At 43.0% G+C, this 19,141-nt stretch overlaps 1 protein-coding gene across 5 annotated transcripts in view; it reads right to left on the bottom strand.

The window, feature by feature from the left end:
- APC (APC regulator of Wnt signaling pathway) overlaps window positions 1-19,141 on the bottom strand; it is a 102,385-nt gene that overhangs the window by 20,889 nt on the left and 62,355 nt on the right. For 3 of the 5 annotated variants that reach the window (XM_083151660.1, XM_083151661.1, XM_083151658.1), the window contains 5 exons: window positions 17,499-17,598; window positions 15,734-15,935; window positions 14,275-14,383; window positions 12,312-12,425; window positions 11,197-11,280 (listed from right to left, as the gene is read on the bottom strand). In XM_083151660.1, the coding sequence (XP_083007786.1) occupies window positions 11,197-11,280; window positions 12,312-12,425; window positions 14,275-14,383; window positions 15,734-15,935; window positions 17,499-17,598 (609 nt within the window). The remainder of the gene's footprint in view (window positions 1-11,196; window positions 11,281-12,311; window positions 12,426-14,274; window positions 14,384-15,733; window positions 15,936-17,498; window positions 17,599-19,141) is intronic. The other 2 variants (XM_083151663.1, XM_083151662.1) reach the window with 1 other exon arrangement.

A 19,141-nucleotide genomic window follows, 5' to 3' on the forward strand; every position in this document is an offset into this window, starting at 1 on the left:
GTGTAAGACCAAGGATTAGGAGTCCAGACGGTGTGCTTAGGCGTGATGTTGTGATAAGAAAGTGTGTCGGCTGGGGATTACAGTTCTGGCAGACAAAGGCTGTGCAGTGAGACATGAGAATCCATCCTCCACCAGCTGAGCTCTAGCACTGGGATACTGAGCTCTAAGAACTGTCGCTGCTGCTGCTGCTGCAGCGTCACATGACCTCATGCATCTTTCAAGGCCAGAACTGTTCAGAAAAAGCAGCAGCGCTAGGTAATTGTTTGTTACATGCTCCAGAAGACAGACAGTGCAAATTCAATTACCAGCTTGTCTGCTGTAATTTCGTTTAAAATGAATTACTGTGCTCCCTTCCATCGGATTCTGTGATCTGGAGATTTATCCATGTATCTGTTAGTGTTCTCAAGATATGCTAAACCTCAAGAATACACAATGTTTTAATACTAGAACCAGACATTCATCATCAAACAATAGATGGGTGTTCTATTGAAGATGGGATGTTGCCCATAGCAACCAATCAGATTGATCTATTATCTTCCAAAAGGTGCTAAATAAAGCAAAATCTTATGGGTTGCCATGAACAACATCCCATATTAAATAGAACTCCCATATATGTAAATTTACCCCAGTATCAGGTAAATAACAGGACTGGACTGAAAACCAACTAACTGTAAACCTTTTTTTTTTTTGGGGGGGGGGGGGGGGGGGGAGGGGGGAGTTATACAGAGAGGGACAATTTATTCCTTTGTAAATTATAACATGTTTACACAACCTTCAATTTGAATACATCATTGCACACAGTGTGTCATGATTATGCATGTAACCAGGTGAGCATACTAACAGTTAATTCTAATTAACACTTAGAACAATTTATTAGCAGTTTGTTATATAGCGCAGCATATTCCGACAATGTGATATCTTGAAATTCAAACCACTATTGATTAGAGCAGGTGTGGCCAATGAGCAGCCCTGCAGCTGCTGTCGCACTGCACACCCCAGCATGCCTTGTAACAGTTTTCTCAAGCCCTGATAGCCAAACTATGGCCCTGGATTCGTTTAAAAAAAAAAAAAAAATCTCAGACAAAAGCATGCAGTGCAGAGAAATCGTCTTAAGCAGCTTTCTTCATGTATTGTTTTTATTTTAAGCACGGGCTTTTACGGGCTTTACCTCATATAGGGCCTTATTCTAGTTCACTCTGACAAAATCCTTCTTAGATGGACAAAACCATGTGCACTGCAGGTGGGGCAGATGTTACTTGTGCAGAGAAAACTAGATTTGGGTGGTGTTTTACTTCAAAGTGAGATCTATATTGCAGTGTAAAAATAAAGCAGCCGGTATTTACCCTGCACAGAAACAAAATAACTCACCCAAATATAATTCTCTCTGCAGATTTTACATCTGCCCCCTGCAGTGCACATGGTTTTGTCCATCTAAGAAGGACTTTGTCAGAAAGAGTGAACTAGAATAAGGCCCATAGATACTAACCATTTTTAAAATGTATTTTTGACAACTCAAAATCTAAAATGGATGCAAATAGCCACCAAATAAACAGCTACAAAACCCACAAAGCATAAAGGGGATAGAATTCTGGGCACAGTGTGCAAATAGGTGCTACCGCAGCATTAAAATGCTCACCCAATTTCAGATTTTTGTTTTAAACACCCTGTGTATACAGAAGTGAAACTTTAACCATAAAATGTAATTCCCCAGGCCCCCATACACAAGTCTGACTTCTGCCTCAGACAAGTGGGACCCGATTTCCTTTCAGATTCCCCTCAGCTCCCTGGGAGGGCTCATCACTGACTTGACACTTGATGTGCCATTTTGTGTGATTTATCACATGTGAAAGGACTCTCGGGGGAGTTCAAGGGAAATCAAGTGAGATTCATTGCTTGTGCTACAAGGCACCTGCGATGTGCACCTGACAGCTCCACATATGATTATTCTTATTTATTAACGGTTTCCTATATAGTGCACACGTTGTCTGCAGAGTTTGACAGATAATATTTGAACATTCACATCAGTCCCTGCCCCACACACATACACACACCCACACATTCTTTCTAGTGTTTATTTATGTAGGGAGCCAATTAGCCTACCAGTATATTTCTGTACTGTGGGAGGAAACCGGAGTACCCGGAGGAAATCCACGCAAGCATGTGGAGAATATACAAACTCTGCACAGTTAAGACCATGGTGGGAATTAAACCCATGACCTCAGTGCTGTGAGGCAGTAATGCTAATCATAACAGTCCGTGACGCCTATGGGCAGCATGTCCATCCTCCAACCCGCACAGGACCACATATTGGGCAGATCAATTTAGATGTCAAACATATGCGATTTTGCCTGATTTCACTGCCCAATCCGACGGAATCGGCTGAAAACAGACCAAATCGCACTAGTGTATGGGGGCCCACTGGACACCAAAACATCTACATACGTGTAATTGAATATTTGTGTGTGCGTATGGATGTTCCACGATGATTCTAATGCTTTAACTAATCATCTTCAAACTTTGCACACTACCTTATCTCAAGGGACAATCAAGTTTGAAGATGGGTTTAATTGGAAGACCCCTTAAAGGTGCTGTCATAAGGGTCCATGCTATTTCTGTTGTTTTCATGTATTGTGATGGGTTGGGATCATTTGGTCTACAGCAGGCATGTCCAACGTTTGCCCTCCAGATGTTGTGAAACTACACATCCCAGCATGCTTTGCCACAGTTTTGCTATTAGAGAATGCTAAAACTATTGCAAAGCATGCTGGGATGTGGTTTCAAAACATCTGGGAGGGCCAACGTTGGACATGCCTGGTCTACAGCATGATGGTTGACAGTCATTAGGTCAACACCATTAGGTCAACACCATTAGGTCGACATGGGAAAAGGTCGACATGGGTCTAGGTCGACAGTCAAAAGGTCGACATGGGGTTTTTCACAGTTTTTTTAACTGAATGTCAACAGTCGACATAGACACAGTTTAAAGTGCATCGCACCCCCTTGCATCGCTCGCTGCGCTCGCAATGCATCGAGCACGGTGCCTCGCTACGCTCGGCACACTATTTTAATCTCCCACCACGCCCTAGTGGATGGTAGGGCATGAAATACCACCTGTCGGCACATGTCGGCTTAAAAAACTGTAAAAACCCCATGTCGACCTTTTGACTGTCGACCTAGACATTGTCGAACTAATGACCTGTCAAACTAATGACTTTTCGACCTAGAACCATGTCGACCTTTTCCAATGTCGACCTAATGACTGTCGACCACCATGCTGTAGACAAAATTACATGCTGTGACTGCATCCCATTGTGATATGTCATTGGAAAGCTTATGACTTTCTGAATACCACAAGGGCCACTAAAAGTGCTGCTGGGCACCGATAAAAAAGGGAAAGGCCAACAGGATGGACATGGCACGGGGTGCGCGCTAGGTGCTCTCTCAAAGGCTGCTGCTGCCTCTCCCCCACTCAGCACACGTGCTGAGCGGGGAGAGAGGCTGTGCTGCTGCAGCAGCCTTTGATCTCTACTCCCACTAAACAGTCTCTGCAGCTGGGGAGGGGGTATGGGACCAGGACAAAAAAAGTACACCCCCCCTTGACGGCACTGAATACAACACAACAAACAGACTCCATTAAATGGAACCTTAACCCCTTGAGAGGTAAGTTTCCATGGGGCAGGATAAATCTACTAAGACAGGTTTGTCCTACCCCAGAAATACTCACCAAAGAAAAGGCAGCCGCACCCCAGGGCTGCTGCTGCCGGCTTCGGCTGTTTGCGGCCACTTGAGGGGGGGGCCTGCTCGGGAGTGCTTAGCTGTTTGGGCATTCCTGTCTTTGGACACCCGAACAGAGTGCGCACCTGCAGCACAGCTCAGCCTGAGAAATTTCCGGTCATACCACCAAGGGTCCATTTTCCCTTTACAAAACTTTTGAGAATTGCATAAGCATAAACTTTCAAGACTAGTCCTAACTAATTAATGCCTGTCAGCCATACAACATATTCTTCAGTATTAAGGTAACATACCGATATAATCTAGACAATTATGTTGATGTGACCGTACTTTGGTTTATGTACCATAAAGCGGCTGATTGTGCAATGACATGGCATACACCAGGGGCGTATGCTTGAGATGCAGAGCTCGAAACATCACAGGTTTGTTTTTTACAGCAATTTATGACCAAGTAGAAACCTACTCTGCATCGGTCCATTTTTGTATGTTCCAACAACAGTGTAGCCATTACATCATATAAGGCGACGGAACATTCCACCTAAAACCAACTATCCAACATCATACAACTTCTTGTGTAACTGCAGTTGCTCGGTTATTTGGTGCCACAAAGCATTTATGAAACTTTAATCTTTGAAGTTCTCAGGCAGCAGCTTACATTCCCTGAGGCTGCTTGATTCGCTACATGTTTTAATAAAGCGCTTATTATGCATCCCGATTTAGAAACAGAATGATCGTCATTCAGAATGTTAAAGGCATTTGGCGCAGACAACGGAAGCTGTTACATGGTTCCCTGCCAAGTAGAAACTGCTATCTTTACACTGTATTTATCCACAACATGCAATCAGCCTCAACATCTGGTCACTGGCAACTATAGATGGATCTAACCGGTCCGAGTTAATGCAACAGCCCTGGTATTTCATGTAATATTCTCTGAAAATATTGGAAGTAATGCAGAATATTGTGGGAAAGAAACACACAACGGTAACCCTGACATTGTATTATGGTTGAAAATGCACAACTAGCATGGTCTGCTGTATGCTGTGCCAGCATATTCATCTCCGAACAGCACAGTATTTATTAACAGTTTCTTATATAGCGCACACATATTCCATAGCGCTTTACAGAGGATATTTGAACATTCACATCAGTCCCTGCCCTAGTGGAGCTTACAACCTATATTCCCTACCACATGTACAAGCAAACATTCTAGGGTTAATTTGTTGGGAGCCAATTCGCCTACCAGTATATTTTTGGATTGTGGGAGTAAACTGGGGGATCTGGTCACTAAGGGCAGTATTCAATGAGAAAAATTCGCTGTGATTTCTGGAGAGTTTGTGCTTTTCACGCGGTGGCGAGAGGTTTTTTTTCTCCAAAGGCGAGCCACCCTATTCAATGTGAAATATTCTCCGTCTTTCTAAGTGATTCTCGCCGTCTCTCTCCGTGTAGAAATTCTCCATCTTTTGATGGAGAGCAGGAATGTGAACTTTTAAACTAAAAGGGTGTTTTTTTTAATTTTGGTGTAAAAAAATCAGGGGTTTTTTTCTGTGAAGGGCCATGTTACTTTTATTCATGTGCCTATAGCACATGAATATATATTTCATTTTTAAAAAAATATTTTTTTACATTTTTTTTTTTTTTTTTTTTACACAGTGCAGCCAGCAGGGGGCCGGAGCGCTCGAGCCGCTCATTAGATATTCATATATTCACTGCACCCGAAGCACGTTCGGGTACAGTGAATACTGGGTCCCCCGCTGGCTATAGGGGGGGCAGCCTGTGCTGCCTGGGTCCAGGGGAGCCCTGCTCCCCACCCCATATCCCCTGCAGCAGCCAAGAGAGACTTTAATCTCTCTTGGCTGCTACGTCCCCCGGCTCCCTGACAGCTCCCTGCCGCGGACGCTCGTCCGCTGCAGGGGTTAAGACTCGCCGCGAGTGGCGGCGAGTCTTAAAAACGTTGAATAGTGGGAGCAGGAGTGGCAGCGAGCCCTCCGGAACACGGAGAGTGCACGGCGAGCAAAAAAAAATGCTCGCCGTGCACGGAGAATATTTTCATTGAATACTGCCCTAAGTCTACAGCATGATGGTTGACAAGCATTAAATGTGTATAGGCCTTGTTGCCACTAGTTACCCTATTGCTGTCTAGGAAAGCAATAGCCCAAGTAACCTACTGCAGCTGTTGTATAATTACTGAGATGTAGGGGCATCATTTATCTGTACATCATGTACACTTTTCATGCACGATCTTTGTGCAAAAAGTTATAAAAATATCAGACTAGAATTAACCAGCTTTTAAGGAGCTATGGTATTACCCCATTTTACCTTACCAGGCTCTGACATGTGACTAAAAGATTTAGTAAATTTACTACATTAAGCAATAAAAGCGTATGTTTATATGTTTAACTAATATAATGTGTATTTAAGGAGATTAAGATACTGTTTGAAATCAGGGGGGGGGGGGGGGGGGGAAGTATTCTATCCCAGATTTCGACTGTCGGGACATCCTGACAGTCGGGGCCACACTAGTTTTCAGCGGCTTCCGACAGTACAACAGTCATTATACAATAAAACGACTGTCGAGTCCGGGAATTGTGGAAAACGGGCGCAGATTGACAGAAAATGGCTGTAAATTTTAAAATCCGTAGGTTTTCCGACAAAACAGATTTCAATCCGGTCAGTAATGGCAGCATTAAATAGGTGAGTGCTGATATTTCCCTGGTCAGGAAATATTGGCACAGATTAAATTCCCCCCTAACATACAAGTGACAAAAACATGAAATGTAGAAAGTAGGTGTCCTGACCCATCCCCATCGCGCTACGTGGCTCGCCATCTTCCTTATTATTTTTAATGTAATACTTTTATGGGATATGAGAAATCAGCTGTGTGACCTCTAGTAGTGCTGCTGTGCCTTATACTGCCACTGCAAACCCGCTTACAGGTTAATAAATGCACACATTATATAGGTTAATAGAAGTGTAATACGTATAAGTATTTAACCAGTGAGTTCTCACTACATTAGATCACTGTTCATTAGGATCCCTTATATATTCTAAGGAATAATGTAGTCCCTAAATACGATGATAGATCTTACAGATGACCACGGTATTTCTATGACCTATATAAAATCACTCCGTGCACAGCTATGTACGGTTATATGGCCAGAGTGCTCCTCTGTGCTGTGCAATGTGCCAGTAAGTCACATTACTGAGGACACTATACCGTACACTATATAATGCACTTATGGCTAAAACAGGTTTGCAAACAGCGGTGAAAGATTATTAGACAAGATAAAGTTGTTTACAGCTTCCGTGTGCCCATAAAGAATCACTGATGTCCATCAGCCACTTCCATTTGTTCTCTTGTAAATATATCAGCTTCTCCAATTATTCTTCATAGGAGCCCAGGGAGAAGGGATATTCAATAGGAAGTGCTAGTAATGTGATAGGACAATTAACGTATGCTTTGTTCCCTATCATTCTGTCCACGACCCCCATAGAGGGAAAATAGAATAGGTGGCGAGCATAGCGGGCCACCGTGCCCGCAGTGTGGTGAGTACAGCGAGCCCGCAAGGGGATTAGTTGCGCTCACCATGCTGTCTGAGTCCGGCCAATCGGGATCCCAATGTCGGGCTAATGACTGTCAGGATCCCGACTGTCAGCACCCTATACCACACCCACCCCAACCATACTGTACTGCAGACATAAGACAAACCCAGCACACTGACAATCACAGGGCTTTATTCGGGGATGTATGCATATCTCGGACATCTATGAGGCCTAAGCTGCAGCAGGTCCGCTTTGGGGGTGGGGGCTCAGGCCAGGATTTAGGTCTTAACGCAGAACTCCATTGGCCCTGGAAGACTGATAACACTAGCCATACTGCGTAAAGTGAGGGTTACCCATATGACTGATGGACGCAATGCCGAGTCTTCAAACACAGCAGATCACAAAAGATGGTCTGGGGTTCTCTTTCCACAGGATGCAGCATTAGCATATTTTCAAAAAATATCGGCTGTGAGAACTGCATCCATCTCTGAATCAGGCCCACAGAGTTCAGTTACACGGAAACATCTTCTATTTTTTACCGCTGGTTTCATAGCACACATTTGTGCAATTCACTTTTTTTTTTTAATCAGCAGCAGTGGAATCATGTGCTGCAGGTGTAAAGTTGCAGCCAAAGTACATAAGAGCATGGTGTAGGCGTGTAGTCAGGACTAAAATGGGCTCAACAAAATAAAAAAGGCAGCCTCCACAAGGGGTCCATCTGACCCATTGTAATGTTAATAAGGATGACTGCATGTCATTCATATGGTGAAAACACACCCAGTACTGCAAAACCTCTAGAACTGCTGCAGAGCACAATCTTTCTGCACAAAGAATCCTTCATATTCCGCTGGGGAAGTCGGCACAAACAATTTAAAGTGTTGTCGATGAAGTAACCTATTTTCTCATGCTACTTTTAGCATTTTATAGGCTCTAATCCTTGGGTACTTATCTGCCCTGTCTGGCCACTGGGCATGATTCAGAGTGGTACGATATTGCATGTCCCAAGGTATTGGGCTGTGCAATACCGTACAACTAATATGGAAATGCAGCAGGAGTCGTCGGTGTAAATAGAAACCTCCTGACTGCTCCGTAATCTGTTGGCTCTTCTCAGGACAAACCACTGGAGCACACTGAGTAACCTTCAGGTAACTCAGGATGGCGGTCTCATGTCCGCAACCAAGGTCAGAAAAGCTGAGTCACTTGAGGTCAGACATGGACCTCGGCGTTCCTACAAAACAGAGGGGACACACTTCAGTTTTATGTAACAGATCCAGAGGCCGCCCCAATAGGTATAATGTGTGTAAGTGAGCAGAGCCCACACCATTAGACTTATACTCTACCCATTGGGTTAGCATACAAGCCTGAATTAACTCACAGTGAAGCCAGTCGCCCAGCTGCATAATCTGATTCTGAATAAGGATCACTATGTGGAATGGCAAAAAAAAAAAAAAAGAGGAACAAAGACCATCTCTGGACACAAGTGCTTTACTGCCCAAAAAATGGTTTATGTGAAAAGTTACATCATTTTGCTCATCTGTGGGTGGAGGAAAAATTCAGTTTGTGTTTTTCAAATGGTGTATGTAAGATGATTAGTAGGCACTAATAAAGGAGTAAGTAATGTTCTGCAGCAATCCTGTCAGACAAGTATCCTGCTGGTTGCTGCAGCTAGCAATTTAGCCTCTTTCCCTCTGCAAATAACAGTAGTGGATGCAGCAGGAATAGAACAGGAGGAGTGGCAGCACTGACAATACAAGATAAAGGCAATAAACAGTCAACGATATAGTACAGTAAATGGCAGTAAGGTTTACATAAGAAATACCCATGTTGCTTTGCATCTGTTTCCAGGGAACAAGTACATGTAAGTCACACAGCCCCTAATTGCATATTTCTGCCAATTCGGTAGCCATCTTGTGAGGCATCTTGCATCAACAAGCCCCCTCCAACTACTAATCTCTTGTTGCAGGCAGATTTATGTGGAATATTCTGGCAATTCCCAGGACAAAACAGGTGCGCTGCAAATTAGCATGCATGGTCACAAAAAGTCTGCAACTTCTGTCTTTAGAAGCAATTTGTCCAGCAATCCTGGACACACACTGCCTCTGACAACTAAGACTGATGGATCTTGGCCTCATGGTGAAATACAAAGTGAACTGTGTGCCAAATCTATTAGTAGGTAGGTAGGAAAACGAAACAATCCATGGAAATGCCGAATATGGACTCCCACACAAATTAATACGATAGATCAGTGGAATTAAATATGCTCTCCAGCTACTGTGGAACTACAAATTTCAGCATGCTGTGCCACAGTTTTATTATGTCCTGATAGCACCAAAAGTTGAAGGGTTGCATGCTAAATACCCATGCATCAGATGCATTCAACACATACTTGCCTACCTGACCCTCTCCATGAGGGAGAAAATGCTCTGTTCCTGGACTTCCCTGGTAATGTAGGATTGCCATCACCTGTGGGGAAACACCTTTCTTATCAATTACCTAACTCCCCACAGGTGATGGCAATCCTACATTACCAGGGAAGTCCAGGAACAGAGCATTTTCTCCCTCACGAAGAGGGTCAGTTGAAATACAGTATATGGACAAGCGTATTTTGACACCGGGCTATTACACTTACAGGTACTGAAATGACATTGTATAAAATATGCATACTTTAATATGGAGCTGGTTCCTCATTTCAGCTAGAACAGCTTCTAATCTACTTGAAAGCCTCTCCACAAGATTTTGGAGTGTTTCTGTAGGAATTTGTGCCCATTCAAAACATTTATAAGCTCAGGCACTGATGTTGGGTGAGAAGGTCTGGTTCACAATCTCCATGGCAGTGTGCTCGATGGGGTTGTCAGTGGTCTGTGCCGGCCACTCAAGTTTTTCCACATTGAACTCTCCAAACCATGTGTTTTTTTTAATAGTACTGACTTTGTGCACTGGAGGAAGAGCCATGATGGAATAGAAAAGGGCCTTCCCCAAACTGTTGCCAAACAGTTGGAAGCAAAGCATTGTTCAAATTGTCTTGATATGCTGAAGCACGAAGATTGCCCTTCACTAAAAATAAGGGATCTAACCCAAATAATAAAAAACAGGCGCATATAATTATCCCTCCTCCACCAAACTTAACGGTTGGCATAATACAGTCAGACAGGTAACGTTCTCATGGCACCCGCCAAACCTACACTCATTTGACTGGCAAACATAGAAAGGTGATTTACTCCACAGAACACTGCTCTAAAGTCTGTGTGTTGGTGTGCTTTATACCACCCAATCCAATGCTTGGCATTGCACTTGTCATGTTCGGCCATGGGAACCCATTCCAAACCTGCTTTTGTGCTTACATTTATGCCAGTGGAATATCTGCACTCTTCAGCTATGGAATCAGCAGAGCGTTGGCGACTTTTACACACCATGCGCCTTATCAGTCCTTGACCCTGCTCTGTGATTTTACATGGACTTTCGCTGTGGCCCAGTTGCTGTTTTTCCTAAACGCTCCTACATTACAATAAAATCACTTACAGCTGACCATAGAACATCCAGCAGGGATTACATTTCCAGAACCTTCTTATTGCAAAGGTGGTATCCTATCACAGTACCATGTGTGAAGTAACTGAGTTTTCCAGAATGACCCAATTTGTTCCACTAACTTTTGCAAATGGAGACTGCACGGCTAGGTGCTAAATTTTACACATGTGACAAAGGGTCTGATTGAAACCCATGAATTAAAAAATTAACAGGTTTGGCCAAATACTTTTGTCCATATAGTGTATATTCAGACGTGTTCTTGAAGATAAAATAGAATCCACCATAATTTCAGTTTCCATTACAAAAATGAAATGGTTGGTAATGAATGTGTCTGATGATACGGTCATTGAATGATTCACATTAATATGAATGAAAAGGTCAAACACAAACTTCACTGACCTCTGATTCCGCAGTTTGGGATTGCATGACCTGTCTGATCCGGAACAAGTCCTTTTCGATTTGCTGGATTCTTGCCACCCTCAGCTGCAAAACATCCAACATGTACCAATAAGACACCAAATCTGCCAAATTTCTTCTCATCAGTTATATTATGTAATCAAAGTTTAAAAGTCCTAAATGAAAGTTGTACGCAAAGCCGATGGTTTATGTACATCTCCGATGACGTGAAATCTGCATTGCGCTATAAGCTGCAGCGCTGTTTGGGGGTGGGGAAGCCACGTGCTGTGAACCTTCTGCAAAACATTTCTGCTTCAAGCTTTATATAAAAATGTTTAAAATGGGTAAAACCTACAGAACCTATACTCATGTTTAAAATGCTTTGTTCCTTGGCTTATAGTATATGGGTATGCTCGAATAACATGAGCTGAACGTCCTTCTTACAGGAATGGTAAGATAAAGCGCATTGTTTGAAGTATGTTTTGGTCTGTCCATTTAAGTTTTAAGTAGGAAAGTATGATAAAGAAAAGACCTGTGTTTGTACGGGTAATTGTTGATGGCAATATACTGAAGACCGTATGAACCAATGTGATATAGAATCCCAGGGATGGAATTCAGTATAAAGACAAACTAATCCCGCCCCCAGCCTCCCTGCCCTGCATTTCGCTTACACTGCGGCCGTGACAGGCAGCAGCAAGAACATCTAGTGCACAGCTGGGTGTGACAGGAGTGACATGGTGGTGGCAGTGATCAGGCTGTGCAGCACAACGCCTGACATCACGTCGCGCTGCACACAGCCGATAGTCAGGAGCAGCCGGGCAGCATCTGAGCCATATACTAAAGGTGCTCAGCGAATTGTGCATGCAATTATCCTAATGGAAGCTCCAATCTCAGGAATTCCTGGGATTCTAATCCCACCAATTGCAAGACAAGATCCCGGGATCCCTTCGATCCCGAGACTGGCCTCCCTCCTCCCTTCCAAATGGTCTAGCTGGCTAATTTAAAACATGCTGCGATTAAAAAAAAAGACAAATATGTGAGAAAATTGCTAAAGACAATAAAAAAATTTACACAAATATTACAGTTTAAAGGACTCAAACTCCCACGTTGTTTCTTACCTGTGCTCGTTTCTCCATGTCCTGACACGTCCCCAATTGTTCCTCCATTGCAGCTCTGATCTGCCTGGCCTCAAACTCCAGCTGCCTTCTGGTCATGTCCGTTTGTAGAGAAAACTAAAAGCCGAACAAACCATGAAACTCTTACAACACAATATACACTATATGATTAAACCTGACAGGTAGTAGTTCGGTATGATTTGCCAATAGTCACAATGTTAACAATCATCGTTGACACTGTAAGTTGAGCACAGTATGCTCTCAGGTAAAAAATGTTAATAAAACATTGTAACTGTGTTGGCGCTATAACGTTCCCCGTGATGGTAAACTTTCAGGTTTAAATTTACAGTGCCGACCCAGGTACAGTGCTTTAGCTAACATTAGAGCCGTGTCCGCATACTGTTGACATAACAATGCCAACATGGACTGTTGCATAATAACTACCTCCCAAGTAAACTTAGATATATGAATGCTTTTCATGGCTGTATACAGTCATCCAGCATAAGAGTATACTCTATCAACTGCTGGATTTACCATGTAACTCTAAGGCGTCTTGGCAAGAGATAAAGTTGACAGAGATATAGTACCAGCCAATCCGATACTAAAGGGCCCTACAGACACGCGACGACATTCAGGCATTTTCTGTGCAATTTTACTAAATCACTCAGAGAATGCCTGAAAACACATGTAAATCCGGTGTTCTGAATCTGCCCACGATTCAGAATGGCCCCAATCTGATCATTTCTGTGCAGTCTCTCAGAAGGTCCTGCACATCTCCCACATGTGTGGTGATACTGCTGTGCCTCCTGAAACCCCTCACCCACGGCACATCCCCCCCCCCCCCCTCATCCTCTCCCATGGCACATCCAGGTGCAGCACCCCAAAACACGGAGGAGTTAGGAGCTGGTTGGCTGGTCCTTTATCTTCAGCGACTTGTTCACTATCTAATGATCCCTACACATGGGCCGACAAGTGTTCTCAGCTACTTCACTCAGAATGCTTAGTTTCTCTCGGAACACATTGCTGTAGAGTGCTGTGAGCTGAGCGAGATGTGAGGGTCAGTGTTTTCCATTGAGAACACCTGCCCCAATCAATTAATAACCTGTGTGCCGGTTATTAATCGTCTCCAGATTCAAACCGGCGGGGCCGCGCATTTAAATTGCTGTGTAGTCTGCACACAGAGCAATTTACTTGCGGATTCAGGCATTTTCTGAGCAATTTAGTAAAAGCGCTCAGAAAATGCCTGAATGTCGGCCCATAACGTTTAGTACAAGGGTACTGCCAGGTACTCAAAAGCAATCACATATACAGTTCACTGGCCGCAAAAAGATCCACAAACTAAACCAGTGGTTTACAACCTCGGCCCTCAAGTACCTCAACAGTTCACGTTTTCCAGGTCTCCTCACAGAATCACAGGTGAAATAATTAGCTCCACCTGTGATCTTTTCAAATGTGTCAGTGAGTAATGAGTGCTCCTGCCGGGTGACCTGGAAAAACGTGCACTGTTGGGGGTACTTGAGGACCGAGGTTAAGAACCACTGCACTAAACCATCTGATTGGCTTCAAAGCTAAGGAAATCCAGAAAAAAATCCAGGTAAAAATTGAATAAGACAATAAGTCCTTCACCCTCTACTGGGTTAAGGATTCCTGGTTTCCTCCAAATACCTCCACGGCAGGAGAGAAACAAACATTAATGCAGCAAATGGGGACACTCACGGTATACTGTAGACATGAGCAGGCTGGGGACCCATAGTGGGTATCAACAACGTTTCAGAAGTGTATTCTTCTGTCAGGTACCGAGTCAGCACCCCTGCATGTCATAGTCTGACAAAATGATAAACTTATTCTAATTTTGGTGTGCTGGTCTCTAATACTTCACTTAATGGTGAGGTTTTCGGATGATTATATATCAATATATACACATACCTATTATTTATTTATTGAATTCAGAGCTGCTGACACTCACGTTTTCGGTAAGAGGAAGTCCATCGATTCTTTTAGTGAGGTTTTGTAGCTGGGCATAGTACCAGTCTTTCTCTTTTTCTTCCTTTTCAAGCTCAGCAATAAGTAAAGACCTAAATAAGAGCAACATAAATATGTAATGAATAGGACTAGAATTAAGAACATAAATGGATTTTATATTAAACCAGAAAATTTCCAGTAGACAATGGGTGATTATATTTCTGCATACTTGCATATAATTCTGGATTGCAGACATGCATTAAAAACTCATGGATAAGCTATTGCCCTGCGCTCCGCTAAGGCTTTATTCATGCACTTTAATTATTTCTCCTTTTGTTTTTAAATAAGGAATGAAAGCATCTCACAAAGCAACCCATGGATTTGTGCCTAGAAGCCTGTATATTTAAGTGATTTATTCAGAAACCGGACTTCTGAGATCATTTTCTAATCTGAACTAGAGGAAAGTTACAACCTTGTATCCTATAGACATTTTCAAAGACAGCAACTTGACTGGTAAATCTCTTCCTACGTCAGCGGATCTCGTTACACTCACTTATTATAAGTGAGTCCTGGATTGTGCTGCCGTTTTATGACTAAATACAAGCTGCTTTATATAAAAATAAACAAAAAAACACTAAAAATTTATATTTGGGAACATACCCAATGCACAGTAGATAGTAGCCTTCCATAGGAATGATACAGGGGTGGGCAATAAGCAGCCCTCCAGCTGTTGATGAACTACACAATCCCAGCATGCCTTGCCTTTGGTTTGCTATTTGGCCATGCTGAAACTGATGCAAGGCATGCTGGGATGTGTAGTTCATTAACAGCTGGAGGGCCACTTATTGCCCACCCCTGCTTTATCAGAAGCCTTTGCATCCTCCTCTATAGAAAATGGCGAATGACAAAGAACTATGGGGTATACTCAAGTGTACAAGGAATGGGCAAATGGGTTGCTTATATTGCAATTTGAACCATTTTAGGAAAGAAAATGCACTTTCTAGATTAGGGCGGTCCTGATTTTGTAGAAAGAGCCTACTAGAAGCTTATTTAAGATAAGTGGGCTTGGGAACCATTCATTTGACACTGGGGACAGTTCGCTACTTCTGGCAATACAGGAAAACAGAAGGTCACAACTGTGCCACACCAGTACAGGATCAGTAACAGAGGGAGGAGGCTCCAATGTAATAGGTAACCCTTATTGACTTGGACAGTTTTCTCTGTGGCAGCTTAAATGACACTCCCTAAGACACTGCTCCATAATACCAAACAATAAAAAAACGTGAATAAAACTTAAAAAAAAAAAAAAAAAACACATAAGAAAATAATATATATATATTTATTTGAATTGTCTGCATTATTGCTGTCTGCGTTATATAAGCTGGCATGTGGGTCTTTCATACTATATATTGATGTTGGGTGAAAACCAATGTGGTTTTTACAGAAATGTAAATGCTATTTACCTCTCCTTTTCCAGTTCATCTATGAAGCCGGCACTTTCTTTACTCCCATTGGCAAAGCCCCTCCGTGGAAAGGAACCCATGGGGACTGGGCTGCACTCCCCTGAGTGGCCGGAAACAGAGCCCTCTCTGCTCCCATAAGACCGAAGGGACACCTTTGGTTTCATTTTGATACCAGGGAAATTAGTGCCATCTAAATTGAATTCTGTAAAGTGGAAAACAATTGAAAGTCACATGCATTCTGACAATCTACATAACCAACATATACATTTCTTACAATGATATACTAACGGGTACACAGAAGTTTAAATAAAAAAGAAATACACCAGTAACAAGGTAAAAGGTCATTTTTTTTTATCTTTCTTGGGATAATTTAATAGCAAGGGAAATGACGACATGAAATCGGTTGGTTCTGCCTTTTACATTATTGCTAATTTACAACATTTGGTAGGCTCGCTAGAATTTCAGTGATCTCTGAATCTTATTGACCATGCAAAAATAGCTTTATCGGCTTTTAACAAAAATTAACCCTAGAATGTCTGTGTGTGCGTGTACATGTGGTAGGGAATATAGATTGTAAGCTCCACTGGGGCAGGGAGTGCCAATAATTCTACAGGAAAAAAACAGGTTGGATTTGTCTTTTAAACTATTACTATTTTAAATCTAAAACCTTAATCAACGAGATTACACAAGTTAACGGACCTTACATCCTATTACATATAGCCCATTGGATTAAAATAAAGAGAGTGTCTGCTCATGCAGTATACCACCGTACTTTAAACGACATTACTCAAATAAATGTCAACATGTTATACTCTTAAAGTCCATACCCACTAGGCGATTATGCCCAGCATGTATGGACAGCGATGACCGCTGTCATCGTTGGGGGGGGGGGGGGGGGAAAGCCGCTCAGTGCATGTACACTGAGCGGCTTTTCCCTTACCCCACGCAGTCAGCAGGAGGTGGACGGCTTTGCATAGCACAGCGCTATGCAAAGCTGTCCTCAAAGCCGCTCATCTGCTAATAATACCAGCAGATGAGCGGCTTTCCTGGCGATGATGCGGGAGAGTGGATCACAGCTCACCGCCAGGCCCATACACAGTGTGTATGGGCCTTTAACATTGAAACTTTATGGCTGAAGACTTTGCACAGGGACCTTACAGTTGCAAATCAATCAGTTGACACAGCAATTCTTCATAGCAGAGGATAGTGTATCAGCATTTGAGAAATGCAAACCATTCCTGCTGACAAGCTGTGCTACAGAACTCTGGTGTAGTAGAACAGAACAAATGGAAAAGTGTCCCGTATCTACCAGTTCTAGCTATCAATTAACAGACTGTACTTGAGAAATGAGAGCGAGAAGTAGCGACTTCCTCACGGGTCTTCTTTAGACAGTTTGATACTTCTCCCCCTAAAGGTGGGTACACAGTCACACTGGAACGACAGGGTTTCGTTCCAACATCTGAACAAATCCCTGCCAGTACATGGCACCCGTACACACTGGAGCGATGTTATGAAGGACAGAATGATCATTTTCCTGTCCTTCATCGACATGCATGGTGTTGATAGCGATGTCATTAGGTTTGACGTGCAGCACATCAAACCTAGCTTTGTCGCAAGTGCCTGTATACACACTGATTGATATGCTGGTCTGATCAGTTCACCCGGCATATCGCCCAGTGTGTATCTGGCTTTGGTATTCAGAGTACGAGCATTCAAAGCTGTTTAAGACATATTCAGAGGAAGCGGTACATTCTTTTGAACATACCTGTTGTGAGATTACCTTTAAGTCGTTCCAATAGATCAATTTGCCCGGAAGAAGCCATTGCTTCATCCTCAATGCTTCCTTGTAGTTGTTTAAGTACCTCCTGCAACAAAGAGTGCAGCACCATTAGAAGCCCCATAACCAGAATACTGTACATACGGCTCAATAACAAATCAAGCTCTGCAGTCTATCGGCTGCCTACAGTAAATACCATGGCGCTAAAATGATATATAAGGACTGCTCCTAAATGACACACTAGTATTAGATATTAAAGCCCTGGTATAGGGCGACGCAAGTCATTTTACTCCAATACTGTATGTAAGAAGTGTGTCTTGTTTCGGGCAGTATTTTAGTATAGACAATTGAACTGCTTTAACAGGCATCCATTACATTGGGCACCCAAAAAAATACTTGCACACCTTATGTTATCCAGCTGCAGTCCAAACATCTGGAGAAGTATTGTTTAAAGTAGACCTTTCGGTCCCACATACATAAGACCAGGCTACAAATCCACACTTCCTGCTAATCGCTCTCATTTGCATAGAATGCCACTGGTATTAGTTGTGGAGGGGCAGCCTAGTCTACAACAGTTTTCAGGTCAGAACTAAATATATTGGCATTTTATAAATGACTGTTAACAAAGGGGCAAATAAACAGCATGACGTATGTGAAACCATTTTCTAAAAATACAACTCTTCAGTTCATCATTACAATAGCCCATGTATAAATATCCCCACATCTGAATAGCACAGTTTTAAAAGGAAACCATGATTTCAGAAAATCTGAATATTAAAATTAAGATGAGGTTTGCTGAGGAAGCATCATAACATCAAACATCTGCATAGGGCCGGAGCTACCAATTTTGTTACTGCACAGAAGCATCAGCTGCACGGGATACGGTCATTAGGTCTACAGCAACTAGGTCGACAAGCATTGGGTTGACACCACTAGGGCGACAGGCAACAATGTCAACATGGGTTTAGGTCGACATGGGTCAAGGTCAACAGGTCATTAGGTCAACACAAGCATTAGGTCGACATGGGCAAGGTTGACAGTCAAAAGGTCGACATGGGGTTTTTCGCTGTTTTTTGAGCCGACAGGTGGTATTTCATGCCCTACCATCCACTAAGGCATGGTGGGAGAATAAAATAGTGTGCCGAGCATAACGAGGCACCGTGCCCAAAGCAAGCGATGCGAGGAGATACGGTGCACTTTAAACTGTGTCCATGTCGACAGTGTTGACATTCCGGTCAAAAAACAGTGAAAAACCCCATGTCCACCTAATGCCCGTGTCCACCTAGTTGTTGTAGAACTAACAACCCACACCCAGCTGCACACATGCAGCTGGCAAGTTCTTTTCTGTGATGCTGTTGCTGCTGCTGCTCCTCCTGTTTGAAGATCGCAGCCCAGTGCCCCGTTCCCAAGAACAAGCAATGCACCCAACTCCAAAAATTATTAAAGCACTGCAATAGTGGAAAGGACTAGCCAATTGGTGCGGGTGACATTTGTGAAACCAGGAATACAGAGAGTACCCATGGGAACAACATTCTGATGCTATTTCAATAGTTCATTTACAGAAACATTGCTGATGCATACCCATTTTCATATATGTCTGCCCAAACGTGTATTAGGTCTGTGCAGTAACA

This window comes from Crinia signifera, chromosome 1, assembly GCF_055691185.1.
Source record: "Crinia signifera chromosome 1, ASM5569118v1, whole genome shotgun sequence".
Lineage (NCBI taxonomy): Eukaryota > Metazoa > Chordata > Amphibia > Anura > Myobatrachidae > Crinia > Crinia signifera.